Source organism: Anneissia japonica, unplaced genomic scaffold, assembly GCF_011630105.1.
Source record: "Anneissia japonica isolate Jap-2015-1 unplaced genomic scaffold, ASM1163010v1 scaffold993_len1110182_cov180, whole genome shotgun sequence".
Lineage (NCBI taxonomy): Eukaryota > Metazoa > Echinodermata > Crinoidea > Comatulida > Comatulidae > Anneissia > Anneissia japonica.
The window spans coordinates 915,623-931,237 of NW_022749760.1; the positions used below are offsets into that span (position 1 = coordinate 915,623).

Below are 15,615 nucleotides of genomic sequence, written 5' to 3' on the forward strand. Positions count from 1 at the left end.
GCCATTTCAGTATGCTGGTTTGCTGTTCTTATCAGTCACTGTTATGGAAAATGTGGATTTCTAAAAGTGAACAGAATTATACAAATTATCTGTATATTTAACATCAGAGGTTTATGCTGGTTTCGGCCTGGATTGTGCAAAAAATGAGAATGTGGAACTAAATCTCAGAATGCGATACTAATGTGACCCTATAAAAAGAGGATAAAAACAGCTGGTCACGGCACCAGTGTGACCCTATAGTGTTCGAGAAATACAATGAGACTCCAGACACCATGTAAAACTGATTATAAAAGGGTTTTATTCATCAAATGCATGACCACAAGACGCAGCTTGCCCAAGAATCGTCTGTCTCTCTAGTCTCCACCTATTCTATCGGTGGCCCACGAGACTATTTCGCGGAACCATCCCATAATATGTATGTTGAATAGTTGTAAGGTTACACTAAATCACTATTAAAATGAAAACTTAATGCTACCAACTACTGAATAATAGGACGTCTAAACCATACTGACCACATGACTACAGATAATCAACGTCATTAGCCAATTATAAAATTGTGTACATATTTACTTGTCCAATTGTGGTAGGACGTGACTTATTACAAATGTAAGGGAACAAAACACCAAAAAATCATGCCATCAAATAACGCTTTAATTCATAAGAATCACAAATAAGCAGAATTTTTAATGACCTGATTAAAAAAACATCAAGGTTACTGCTGGTCATGGACAACAAAATACAGACATTCTAAGTGGTGTATCTCAGGTAATACTTCGATAATTTGATGTAATGGGACCATTGTCGAAGGTTATTCTAATTTCCGTTGTTATCATAGTTTTAAAATGAATACAAGTTTCTGGCAAAAGCAATTTATTAAAAATCAGTAGTAGTGGATGAGTAACATACAATTCACAAAATATGTTGTATCTAAATTATTCAAGTTGAGGGCATGGCACCTTAATAAGAATAACGGAATTGGTAGATCTGCGGAATGCAGTAGCGCCAAAGAACTCATATACTGGTAGCAGATTAATGAGCTTTTCAAGTAGTTTGCATTGAAATTGATGGAACGTCCGCCTTCTTATGAGCGAAGAACTATTTGATAGAGTGGAGAAACTAACAAGAAACAAACAAACAAAACGGAATGTTGTTTCGCTATTTTTGGCTTCAGCTTTATGTTCTGCAACTGTGGTAGCGCTCGATTCAGATAGACACCATTGCAACGTGCAATCAATGTAAAATGACATCAATGGATTATGACACTGATGACCAATATAAAATGACTCAGATGATGAAGAATTAACTGGATGAACTACGCCTGTAAAAAAAATCTTAACAGAGGGATGGAGTGGCATGTATTTCTACAGAATTTTCTCCAAAGCTTTATAAAAGTTTCACAACTAAGAATAAATAAACAAAAATCTGCCATTTGTATGCATGCTGAATGTCTAAAAGATAAAGTTTACCATATATATTAAGGCAAACAATGCATTTAACAGTCAGGATAGAACCATTCCTGCAGGAAAAACGAAGTTGATCTATTGGGAATAATCTCCCAACTACAGTGACCAATGGGAATAAATAATATAATCTAAACTGACTGGTGAAAATAAATTTTAAATCTAAGTGACAGTGGAAATAAAATTAATTATGTAATCTTTAAATTAAACTAGTGGGAATGAAATCTGAATGCTATAGTGGGAATAAATTATATAATTTTTGATCAGTGGGAATAAATTATATAATCTTAAATGATTAGTGGGAATAAATTATGCAATTTAAAGTGATCATATAAGAATTAAAAACTATAGGCAAAAAGTGCCCAGAGGGAATAATCCGGTAATCTCGTATGACCAATAAGAATAAATCAGGCTGTCTTAAAGTGACCAATGGGAATAACACATTAAAATCAAAGTGACCAACCGGAAAAATCATCTAAGCATATAATCGTGTAAGCTGTAAAGAGGAAGGATGTGTGATATTTCTCTTCTTTATTTTTTCTGACTGTTAAGGACCATTTTATTATCATCATTTAATTTTAAATTAATTAGTAATTAATACTTAACAAAAAGTTTCTCATCCGTTCGTGCATCTATTTTCTCTGCCTCACCAAATTTTGTTTTCATTCCCTTCATTTTTTACGAAATGTACGAAAATCTGGCTAACTAACATCAGTAAAATTCCTCTCTATCGTTTGTGGTTGGGGATATGTACATATGTTATGAATCATGTCTGGTGCTCCTTTTATTTGCTTTCAATGTGTCTACTTGGTAAAAGTGACAAAGTAGTAGCTATTTCCCATCGACCATCTTGGATTTGCCATCTTGGAGCAAAAAAAAAGAGCCCTTATTTTCCTTTTAAAACATTAGGACGAGAAAGTACTCTTTTTTTCACTTGGCCTTATGCGTATCTCATTAACACAGAGCTCCTAGAAGTTGCTTCTCGCAAAAATTGGAACTAAAGAAATTTTAATTTAAAAAAATATTATTGTATCAAAATCCATATTTGTCACTAATAATAAGTAACTCTGAAAACACCAGTGTTATTTTCACTGAATTCTACGTAGATCTTTAAATGTGCAATTGTGTTTATGCCATTCTTAATACAGTGCTGGCAATGTTCATTTTTATATTAAGTTTTGACTTAATGAAGGAAGCAGATAAAGCATAAAGCGTTGAGTGTTATTGACGTTAGGGGATCTATAAAGTAGCAAGTCTCCCCGTATCATGTAAGCCATGAATGACTCGACCACACCAACCGTAACCTCACACTTGAAATGTTTCAATCAAACTTTGCCCTAGTACGTATTTTACATCTGTATTAGACGACAAACGACAGCTTATGGACACAACGGACGTGTTTTATTACCGGGACCGTTTTGTAGAAACAAATTAAAGCCTCAACATTGCATTGAACCTTGTAACATGTACAGAACTACAGTATTCTACTATCGGTCAGATAATGTGAATACTCATGTGTTATTAATATTCATATTATGTGGTAATATTTATTGCTTTGTATATATATTACTGAAAATGGATTTTATATCAAAAATAAAATGGATATAGTCATGAATATAAATACAAATATTCATGAATCATGAATAATTACAGAAAATATACTTACCTTTATATGATTACAAATAACTTCAAATTAACAAACAATTCATTTAACATCTAACATATAGAATCTACACAATACTGTACTACAAAAACATGCCAAAAATTAAACAAATAAATGATAAAAAAAATATATACAAACAATATACCATATTCATAACTACAGGAATAATTGTGCATTTTATTCTAGTAAAACACATTGCAAACAAAATTCACAATGTTAAATAAAACAAAAGACTAATTGTTAATCGTTACAAAATGTTCAAACTACACAAATTATAATTTTACTAGCAAGTTAATGTTAATGAGAAAAAAGTGGTGATGTAGGGGTCATGCTGTAAATGATACAATCTGTCAAATTCCGTCCTGTCCTACTGCTAAAAAACTGGTAACTTATAGAAAGCCACAGTAATCTTAATCAAACTCAAATGCAGAAACAAAATTAGTTCCTAGGAATTTGGGTACGCTCAAGGGGTATCTTAAGCAATATAGAATATGGTATAAAAGTTATATAAATCAGAAATTTAAAAATAAAACCAAATCATGCAGGTAATTAAATTAAATTAAAAAGTTAAAAACTATTTTAATAAAGAATTAAGCTGCAATAATTTGTTAGAGGCCCTTTATCATTATATTGATACTGGACCAAGTGAAGGCGAGACAATTTTATACCTTATGTTTAGCGAACTGTCAACCGCAAATAATGATGATTTTGAATAAAATTAAAATTTTATTTTTGGCCAATTAGCCTACCCGTCATTACAAAAAAAATAAAAATTTCAGAAAAAAAATTTTTTTCTTTATTTTTGTCATGCCAGCCGCTGCACTGGAATCTTCAAAAATATGATGTATATTTCTTCCGATTTTTAAGTATTTACCTTCCCAGTACTTCACTGTTTACACTCAACAATAAAATTTTATTTTCGTCTCCATCTGGATGGTTTTGGCAAAACTATTCGCTAAATAAGAAAACAAAATTTTATATTTATTTATTTTTTTCTTTAAAAAAATATAGTTCGCAAAACAAAGTATAAAAAAATTCTCGCCTAAGAGAAAATAAACGTGTTTAAAAATAATTTAAATACAGGTTCATAACATGACAATACTACTTAATACTACTGCAAAAAAACAATCAAAAGTAACACAAATCTAAATATAATCAAGAAAACTAATCAATGCAGAACTTTTAAACAACAAAAAACATTTTCTACGGATTAGGGAAGGTGGGGACTACGAGCATGCAACGGAAGCAGTAATACATCAACTGTAACCAAGGACAGCGAAAGTTTACCTGCTTCGGTTCTTCAGGTTGGCTTACAGTTTTCTGTAGCTCAGAGTAGCGATTTGTCTTGGGCTTCACGCCCTGTGACACGGTAGCTGATGGCTAGAGAAAGACATGCACCGATGGGCTTAGGAAATGTTCAATCACATATGTACAGTGGGATACATTATTAAAATGTGAAAATTCATCATTATTAAGTTAATAATTCATTATACAATGAGGAATAATAGCTTAAAGGACATCAATCTTACGTTATGCCTTGAGAAGTACAATTTACTTTGTCTTGCCATAAACCATCTTCTAGTTTCACATGCACATTTGCTTATGGCAATGTCAAAGGTCAGGGCACATAATCAAATGAATACCATCTGTGATAGATAGTTTGTCGAAAGGTTGAGTATGCAGATAATATTGTAAAGATCAATTAATGCATGGCAGCTAATTAATGGAAAAACATTGTAGATGGAAATCCGATTGGTAATTAAAAAAGCTATTGATCCCCGAAGAATACATAAAACCTATACTTGACCAATTTCAAAAAGGAAAAATATAGATAACTTTGCAGCAATTATGCATAGTAATTCCAAGTTTCAAAGAAATATAAACTTTCTTTTCAAGATGCGAGATATAGAAATGTTGATATACTATAATTAGGTCAATATCTTTCAAACCACCTGGAACCAAACAGGAAATAAAATTATAGATTTACAAGCAGACTGGTTCGTTGCTGCATACCTATAGCTAAACTGAATCAAGTGCAGGGACCCACTAAGCTTTGCTATCACGGTTCTGTCCATACGATTGGCTGACATTCTTTTTCTCTTGATCTACAGTATGTAATGGTTTATAAACGGTGTCAGCCAGTAAGATGCAATGGGTCTAATATGACGTTAATAACACTGTTGATAGCTAGGCCTGGCAGATCCCACACAGGGGAAGACACATGATTCCTAATCTAGGGGAATATACACATTATTAATTGCTGGATCAAGAGGCTCTGAGAAAAAAAAAACATTATCATTGAAAAAAATCCACAGTAATTTGCCAAGATTTAAATTAAAACTGAAATTCTATGTTTTTATCAACTTTCACATTTTACTCAGTAAATCCTACTTTCTTAAAAATTAGATTGTAATTTCCCTCTCTGTGATTGATTAAACTGGTTTCAATATGCTGACGTGATGGTATCTAATGTCCTCATTTTGAATGTTGGTGTATCTGCTATAACATACTTTCACATCAAGCATAGTTATTAATGCTAACTCAAATAAATTTCATCCTGTAAAATAGTTTCACACTAAATTGCCAATACTGTACAAGCAAAAGACTGCTCAAATGCATGACAATAAAGTTATAATTGGGAACTGAAGGGGGCATTTGAATCTAGATGATGTTGAATGGTACGAGATGTACGTTTAAATATTCTCCAAATCGCAACAAGATCCTGCACCAGTCGTTGATGGTATATTGTCACTCTAATGCAAAAATAATAATACACAAATGTTCCTACACTACTGACATAATTAGCATTCTAGTATATTCATAAAACTATGCATCAAAATGAAAAAGTCATTGTGAAAAGGGTATTATGATGATGATAGTAGAAATAACATTTTAATAAACAAAGATAACAGACTCATAAGAATATGACGATGCAGCTAGGTGAAACGGGAGTGACCATTTGTCTCTGATAGCCTCCAAAATAGCCACTCTCCTTTGTTTTATAAAGCAATGCTGCATCCTACAACATAACTTGCGGTATTAGGTTATGAATGAATACCGGAATCAACTCAAAGTACAGTACTTGGGTTGTCGAGACTGCTGAAGTGGTAGCACCCTCATAATCAAGCATCAACCTAAGATTACTCGACAAGCATTTCTTTGAATATTTGTGGTTACGGTTGTAATAGAATAGAAGATTGGAACCATATTTGAAAAACGAAAAGTTTACCTTATCATTATCGGTGAGGTCTGAACTGTCAAATGAATTGATGGACAGGCTTCTACTGCCGTGAAACGTAGGTGATGGTGGCGACAGAAGCTGCGGAGTTTCTGATAAATCTGAGGAAACATCGAAAAACACATTCAAATTATTAACACGTGAGAAAATAAAATAAAGAATATTAAGGGTGAAAAAACATTTTTGCCCTTGTGTCACAACTCAATAATCTAGGCTACTTTTATTTCCTTCCCCTAGAAACAGACAGTTGTATTAGGAACTATGTAGCATGCAGTGGTTAAGGAGTCAATGTAGAATAAATTCTACACTACACCAAACGATCTGGAGAAAAAGCGATTTGCAACCTTAAAAAGTAAATCTTTGCAAAGCTACTAGGACTTACAGTATGGGGCTGGAGCTTATTCCCCATTTTCTTCAACACCATCTTAACATTAAAGGCAATATATCAACTACCATAAAATATAATTACTTCTTGCGAATAAAGGTAACTAAACTCCCTTTCACAACCTCAATTTAGCAATAATAAAGTCTGCAATACAGAGTACTAGGAAATGTGGCCAGCGTAATGTAGTTGATTTATATACTGTTTTATACCGAAGAAGTCTCAAAGCGCTCAAGGTGTGGACTGTCTCAAACAGTAACTTGCTACTTCTCTAAGTGTCTCTGTGTAAGCCACACAGTAAACTGATACCAGCTATTCTCGCCTGTCCACAACATAATATAGTGATTTAGTTAGTGCTGAAGCTGATTTTAGTTTATAACAGGACACATTTTTTAGGCAGCTTATCAATTCCTCATTTTCTAAAAGGTGATTTTATACAATACAATAATACTGAATATCAAAAATTAAAAAATCTAGACAAATATTTCAAACATGAAGCCACATTCCAACAAATAGGTATAGCGACTATCATACCAGGCAGAACACCAAGGCATGGGAATGCCACCGATTACTGTTTTCTGAGATGTTGCTATAATTAAAAAGTTTAAATACTTCTATCTTCATTTGTGTTAAAGCAAATTCAAAGGGTCTTCAATGGAAAAATCATCTTATAGTATTTTTTTCTATTCACTTCAGATGCAGACTTCTGTAATCTGATGCCAAATCTGTTAGGCATATCAAACATCCGCCAAAAACAGAGACACGATTATCTATAACATGTCCCATTGATTCTTTTTCTATGTTCTGGCAACTTTTACGATGCATTTCTTGTAGCTGATAGCGGTAAAACCTGTTCGATTCGTCCACTTGAACACTCTGCATCAGCACGCTGCTCAAAGGCAATATCCGTAGGCTGCAATCGATGACATTGATGTTTGCAGGAGGCTCAGTAAACATCAAGTTCAATCACGTCAGACAATGCTATCAGAAGATGAAGTTACTAGCGAGAATTGAACTCGACAGAAGTAATGGTAAAAAAATCAAGCCACAATGAGGTTGAAAATCATTGGAAATTATATCATATCAAAAATATAGATTCCCACTGAAATAAGATCTTTTGGCAGCACCATGATTGACATTTATAGCGATGTCGGAGTCATGCAATTTTGACATATCATCGACACCTGTCCATCATCTGAGTTATCAAACTTCTAAAGAAATAATAAGAGATGAATGTACTACATCATTCTATTTTTTTGTACTGTATCAGGTGATGCTTAAAAAAAGGCTCCTATCATCGAAGCTCTACGCCAAGAAATTGCTAGAATGTGTATGGTGGACTATCGTTTAGAGGTCTGGTTAAATGCAGTTGTACTTGTTTGAAGATGTGCCAACAAATATATTTCCATGGAGTACCTACATAAAAATTATTAGTGTAATTTGAAAATGGAGAAAAAAAAACCCTGAATTTCAACAGTATTAAAGTTGGGATGTATCTGGCTTTGTTTATAAATATAGAAAAAAAACCTTGGTGGGGGACAACTGAGGGAGCCTAGATTTGGTGCTTCAGTCAGGTAAAAACAGTTTTAAGCACAAGTTGACGAGTTCAAACCCAGTGCTAGGCACGTATTCATTGTATCATTTGAGAGACATTTTTTTCTTTCCATCAAAGATAATAATGTGCGAATAGATATAAATATGCTCTTAGACAGACAAGTTATTATAAATACTGAGTTATAAGATATATTGAAATTTGAAAATATCTTACCTGCATTAGAAATTGTGATTGGTGGACTTTTCATAATCACACTGAATCCCTCACCTTGTGGCTAAAAAGAAAAAGAAAAACATTCATGAACAGATGAGAAAAAAATATAAAAGGAATACATACAAAATTTAATTTTAGAACTGTTTCATCGATAATAAACCAAACAAGATGCATGCCAGATTAAAACTATCAAAATATAAAATACTAAATAACAATATAGGATCATATTGTCGTCATTGTCAATCCTTACCTGAGTAATTTGGCTTTCTTTATTTATTTATTTTTTTATTGTTTTATTTTTTTTACTTTATGTTATTTATTTATTTATTTTTGAATTATTTTTTTAGAGGCACTGCTACAATGTATATGCCTGACAATCATTTTTTTTTTCAAGGCTATAGCCTTTTATTTCAGAACTTCTCAACAATTTACTACACCACAGTATATTTCCCCCTAAAATGTTACCTTGCCCCTCACTTGCACCCGCTCCCCGCCGCCCAGATTTTTAGTTGCCTTGACTGTAAAAAACTAATATACACTGTACTATAATATGTGAATTAGCCGAAAATGGATATTTTGATATTGTAGCCGTTCACGACAATAACCAGAGCCCAGAAATCTACCACAAAAACCTACTCAAGGGCAATTACATCCGTCTATGATATCAAAAGCAATATACAGTTAAAAAAGTTGAAATCAAAAGAAAGATAAATCACCCAGACAAAAGATATTAGGGAGAAAGTTAAGAAAAATGCTTTTGATTGAGAGGATAAATAAATAAATAAATAAAACATAAATTATAAATAAATATAAAATATACAGTAGGTAATAATAATAACACTTTACAATAATAATAATGACAAAAATAATAGAGCTAATCTCTGCAGTGACAATGTAAAACAATAATGCTTAATTAGTGTTTACAGCACCAAAAAAAATCAGTAATAAACCAATTAATTAGCCTTAATCTATTTAAATACAGATGGATGTGCTCTATTGTGCCAATACAATTAAAAAACAATAACTTCATTAGTAGTACAATCCAATACATCAATTCTACAGTAATCAGTATTCAGTGCTACCTTTCAAAATACGATTTTCTATTCTTGAAGAATGAGAGCATCAGGAATACTTTTCCTGTTATGATTAAGTTACTCAACAGCCTTCAGCCTCTATTCACACTATAATTTTTTTGTAACAAATTTCGGTAAACTTGTCCATATACCATAAAACCTCGTATACAGCAAAAGACCCATGGGCATAATCTTGAGAAGAAGCTGTCCCGAAAGGAAGCCCATGTGTTTCTAATTAAGATAACATGGGCTTCTTTTTACTTATATTCAGACTGGTGTTATCTTTGATTATTATGATAGCGTGTACGTGTGAATATTACCTTACTGAACTAGCATGGCTAATATTAAAAAAATATTAAACATAATTTTATAATTCCATAGTTGACAAAATGTCGTATATTAGAAATTCCAAGAGTTACAGCATTCATTTTGAAAATTAGCCCGATCTCCCCCAATCTTTAGTTTGCAAAAATTAATCTTGAAAAGAAGCCCATCTTGAAAAGAAGCCATGCAAGAGTCCTAAAAATGAAGCGCAGGGCTTCTATTTAAGGTTTTACGATATGGGCATGATATCTCATTTTTGAAAATGTAAAATAATAATAATAACAACAACAATAACAATAATAATAACAATAATAACAATAATAATAATAATAATAACAATAATAATAATAATAATAGATTTATAATGCACACAGCTCAACCAAGGGTGCTTAAGGTGCAAATGTTTTCTTTATAACAAATCACAAAAAAATAAGTTGATTTTAAATGATTTATTTTTTCATACAACTTGGTATTAAAGTACTAATAAATTTCACAGAATTATCCCACCATAAGCACTAGGATATTTCTTCTCAAGTGGCAACATTCTTATCAGTATGAAACCATTCTAAGTTTTAAACCCCTCGCAAGTTCTGACATGAATTGAAATCACTTAAATTGGATTTTCATATTTTACTCATCTATATATTTAGTTCACTTTTTATACAAATATTTCATATATCCATAAAGTAACTGGATTTACCTCTCTCCAGTTCTGTCAATTGTTTTACTCCTGACAAGTCCTAGGGGACACAGGAATTGATATCTTATTGGATTTTAGTATTTTTTACTCATTTATATTCAAAGTTTAGTTCAATTTTTTAATGTATAAATATTTTATGCTCATGGACATAAAATTAAAGTAGTTAGATTTACTCGTCAGTTCTGTAAATTATTTTAGAGTAACCTAAGGACAAACTAAATGAGATTAAATGAAGATGTAGCCTCCGTCGCCACAGCAGGGGGAGCGGTAATGTTAGTGAGTGGCATGTTGCGAGACATACAGAGATCTCACCAGAAAGGAAAGCATTCAAAATGTTAAGTACTGTAATGCTGGCGTGAGATCGGTTTGACCTCAGGCTAAATGAATGTGCAATTTTATTTTTTATTTCCTTTCAACATATTTAGATTTCTCCACAAAATAGTGATTTAGCATATACTGTCAATCATTTATGATCTTAGTACCCATACAGGTGATTTTTTTTGCCTAGTTTGTGTCAAGAATTTCAGCCAGACTTTCGCAAAGCAATTCGGTGATATTTGTTTTCTTATTTTTATTATTCTTCTTGGTTATAGTTTTTCTCTTTTAAATTAATGCGCTACATGCAGTCTGTTTTTAGTGGTATCTCTTCCCATATACATTAAAATTAATAATAAATTATTTTTTTATTCCAATTTTAAACAAAATTACTCTTTTTTTGTCAAGACAATCAAATATTATTTGACAGGAAAATGTGATATGTCTAAATATGGTCAGTGACATTACACCATGACTATATATGGTCTTTTGTCAAAGAAAACTTGGTAATCCAGACAGAGTGTGTAAAGAAATGCTTTTCTTAATTTGAGACAAGAAAAGCATCATATGTGTTGAAGGCAATCTCTATTTTAAGCATAAAATCAATCTGAAATGTGAATTACTCATATTAAATTATCAATTTGTTCAGCCAAACAATAATATTAAAAGTAAAATATATCCAAATATATCTTGAATAGCCAAAATACGAGTACAATTTTGTCATCTGTGCCAAAAAAATATACTACAAATCTATTTCAGATTTTTAAAAAAACATCTAAATTTGCCCTAGTTTTAACACCTCTCTTTTAAAAGATATGACATGCTTTGACATCTCTAAAAATTATGATTGACTTTTACTGGAAGTAATCGTAATCAACCTCCTCTTATCGACTTTTAATTGGGTTCAAGTAACTTTTTCAATTAAAAATCTCCTAACTCTGTTGTAAAAAAAATTCATGTATTTTAGAAGAGATATTAGATTTTTAAATTTAAATATAGACAAGGTTAAGACCTAGTTAATTAGTTTGGATACCTGTAACTTGATGGTTTTAATGAATTTTCACATGTAATACTTGCTCAATGATAAAGATACGCTGCCAAATATTACCTTTTAATAACCATCAACTTAAGTGCCTCTCTTTCATGTGTATTACCCGCATATACCATCAAACTTAGTCACCAACCAATAGAAAGCAATGCATAGTATTCCCAGCCAATTAACTATTGAGAACCTAGGATGTTTACATTTTTACAAGCATAAAATATGGAATTTTTAAAAATTAATACATGTTTGTAAATATACTAATGGGTGAAGATGTACCTTTGGTGGGTAAGGTGAGGTTCAAATCCTGTAATAGCGCAGGATTATTTCTCATGACTAAAAAATTTCTCCACTAATAATATTCTTCAATATTTGTAGTGGATTTTTTTTAAAAACACATGTTATAGTATCATGTTTTTGCTTAACTACGTTTATTTTCAATATTAAGCATTCAGGATGATTACATTTTAAAATTCATGATATGATCAGATTAGTATAAACATTATATAGCTGGGAAAGTGGTTTCAAGTTGGAAAATGCGCTTGCAAGATTCGGACAATATCCTTTAGTTTACTGCTGTGCATTTGCTTAATGCATTGTGGATTCCTGTTTGTGCTTGACTAATATCCCAGCGCTACAAAAGTTTTTCTGGGAAATGCTTAGTTTATAAACTACAAGACTGTCTTATGGCTGTTGGAGATTATAATTGTGCTTCTCAACCGGAGGAACACCTTTTAAATGACCAATGCCAAAAAGTTTAAAATCCCAGGTTAAATCACACATAACAAAATTGATCCCTTTGTAAGCACCCGCATAAGAGTACTTTACATACCGCTTGGATTAATTACTTTTATAACTTTTTACCATAGAATTTCTAATTTTATATATTTAGATACATAATTTACACAATAAATTGAATACAGTACATGTTCATATTTGAAAAAATAACATTTATCAACTTCAACATTAATTTTGAGATAGTTATTAAATGACAATTTATTTTCAACACCCTAAATTTCATAACCTAATAAAATGTCATGTTATAATATACAGACATTATTATATGCTTACACTCTGTTAGCAGCCACATACACTGGTCTTTCTAAAATTCATCAACTTTAACATTAATTCTAAAATAGTTTTAATGACAATTTATTTTCAACACTTTTATAACCTAATACAATGTCATTTACATAATTATGCAGGCATGATTTCATACATTCTCGTAGAAGCCTATCTACATATCCACCAAGCTAGGCGAGGCTTTCTATCGGCATAGCATGGGCATAAAGGTCATTGGCTGTCATGTTACTAAAGGGAAATGTCTACAGTTTGTGAGCACGAAAAACAGCGGAAAGACATTCTACTGACGATAACAAAGGATAGAAATGTAAATTTCATGTACACATTATTCCTATTTTGATGAATCTGGAGGGACCTATTTAAGGAAATACTGTTTTGCAGAGGCTTAAATCTTCATAAAACAACAAATTTACAACGAGTCATTAGATTTTTATTAATGTCTTTTTTTTGTCTGGATGAGGGCAGTATTTGATAAACATTTTTAATGTTATTATTTTAATAAGCATTTTCTGTAGCGCTATTTCTTTCAGGAGAAAGGGTTTTTACAACCTGCTAATGTACCGTAGTGTGTTTAGTGAGGTTCAAGGGGGAGGAAGGTAAGCCGGGCTGGGCTCTCCACCCGTCAATTTTTCAAAATTATAAATAAAATGAAGTAAAAGGGAAATTCTTTAACCAGATTTAGGTCTGAGAGTGCCATTTCAGGTGGTGTAAACTCTTCATCTGTGAAAGTCCCCTGGGCCCCCTCTATTTCAAATTCCTAGATCCACTACTGGAATTTACTACTCTATCAATAGAAGAAACAAGTACAATTAATGGACCTTCCCGCTATCCCACCCACAAAACAACAGGTGAAAAAACATACGAAAGCACATTCAGGGTACCAAAAAAATATATGCATAATTCAGCTGTATCACTAGGAATACAATACTTAATAATAGTCAAATGTATAAATAAAGAATGTGTATCAACTCAAATTGCATTAATTTAAGTAAAAAAGCTACAGCATGGATTGTAGGTGAATAGAACCAGCGACCTTTGACGATAAACCTGGCATCCTTGTTATGTTTAATCCTAGTGATGTACTGATTTGCTCAAATGGCATGGTACCTCATTATAATAAGCTGTGTGTTCGCAAAATAAGTATGTCTCACATAACCTAAAAAAACCTCAGGCCTATAAAACAGCATATAGACTGTGTTTATACCCTGTTTTACCAAATGCTATCTTCTATTACTGATGCTTTATCATATACATTCCAAATGTGTTTTATCTTAGAAAAATATAATCATTATTACATTCAATTGTATATTTTTTTAGGAAAAAAAAATGGGTGAAACTGAGTTTCTCTTTCACTTGGTAAGATAACATAGATATCGGGAAGGGGCACTTACTTTGTTATCGGCAAGGGAAACTTTACTTTTGAAGAATTCATATCTACGTGCTATTCCACTTGTTGCAGCGATTAAAATCGCTATATGTTGCAGATGAAATGCCAGACAGAAAAAAAAATCAAAATTGTTTAACATGGATTGTACAATTTAATTTATAGTGACAAAATAATGGGGATTTTGGATGCCGTGTTCGATGTAGCAGGGAATAAATTTCAAGGAAAGTCGTGGAATAACTGTCATGTGTCCGTTGATTATAAACCTTGAAATGACAGACGTAGTGGAAGCATGGGAAAAGCTAAATAAAAACATGGATCAAATTATGCATGTCTAATTACTGAGTCACTAATCCAGTTGATGTTCGAATATTGATGAGGTCATCTGAAAGAATTCCCTGATGATTGCACCGAGGGGTATTCTGGTATCCCACCTGTAGAATGTAAACGCTAAAGCCGCATTAGTCAGGCTAATGCTTTTGACGATTCAATTTCTGACTAGGTCTAGAGGAAGGGTGTATACAGCTAACATCATGCCGCAAATACACTTGCATTCAGAACGGTATCAATAAACGATTTCAGATTCAATCGCAGACATATATTTTAGGAGGTCACGTATGCGTCATGATTTAATGGGCTTCATTACACTAGAGGGTGAAAGACATAGCTTTGACTATGTTTTCCAAACAATTAACTTATAAAACATTGTTGTTATTCCTATTGTACTTTATGCTTAATAATTTCAAATGGGACAAATACTAAACTCCACTGAACGACAAAGTACACAATGTCCAATATAAAAGAATGAGGAAGCCAGTTACCAAATTAAAATTCAACGCCTTTTTACTGATAAATCGTCTTATTTCTATACATGTTACTTTGTTAAAAATTTTCCCATTTGCTTTGCTTGTTGGCTAATTTTCTAAAATTGTCAAAATGACTCATTTTAGGGGGTTCACATTTTACATACAGAGCAAGTAGAATAAGTGTGTACCGCTAGACCCATATTTTTTCCATTATCTTTTAGAGTTAGCTATTAGATATAACCACTGTATGATTAGATATTTTAGATGTCCGATTATAAGGTAAAGTTTTATTGTGGAATAAAATAATATTTTTGGGTCCGTGGAAAACACTGACCGCAGATCCTCACTACTGTTCTTGTTCTTATTACCAAAGATTT

General features: G+C 32.1%; 1 protein-coding gene across 7 annotated transcripts in view; it reads right to left on the minus strand.

Moving 5' to 3' along the window:
• The window catches only part of LOC117121174 (E3 ubiquitin-protein ligase TRAF7-like), a 102,129-nt gene that overhangs the window by 27,882 nt on the left and 58,632 nt on the right, over nucleotides 1-15,615 (minus strand). For 6 of the 7 annotated variants that reach the window (XM_033266286.1, XM_033266288.1, XM_033266285.1 and 3 more), the window contains 3 exons: nucleotides 8,512-8,572; nucleotides 6,353-6,462; nucleotides 4,411-4,503 (listed from right to left, as the gene is read on the minus strand). In XM_033266286.1, the coding sequence (XP_033122177.1) occupies nucleotides 4,411-4,503; nucleotides 6,353-6,462; nucleotides 8,512-8,572 (264 nt within the window). The remainder of the gene's footprint in view (nucleotides 1-4,410; nucleotides 4,504-6,352; nucleotides 6,463-8,511; nucleotides 8,573-15,615) is intronic. The other variant, XM_033266284.1, reaches the window with a different exon arrangement.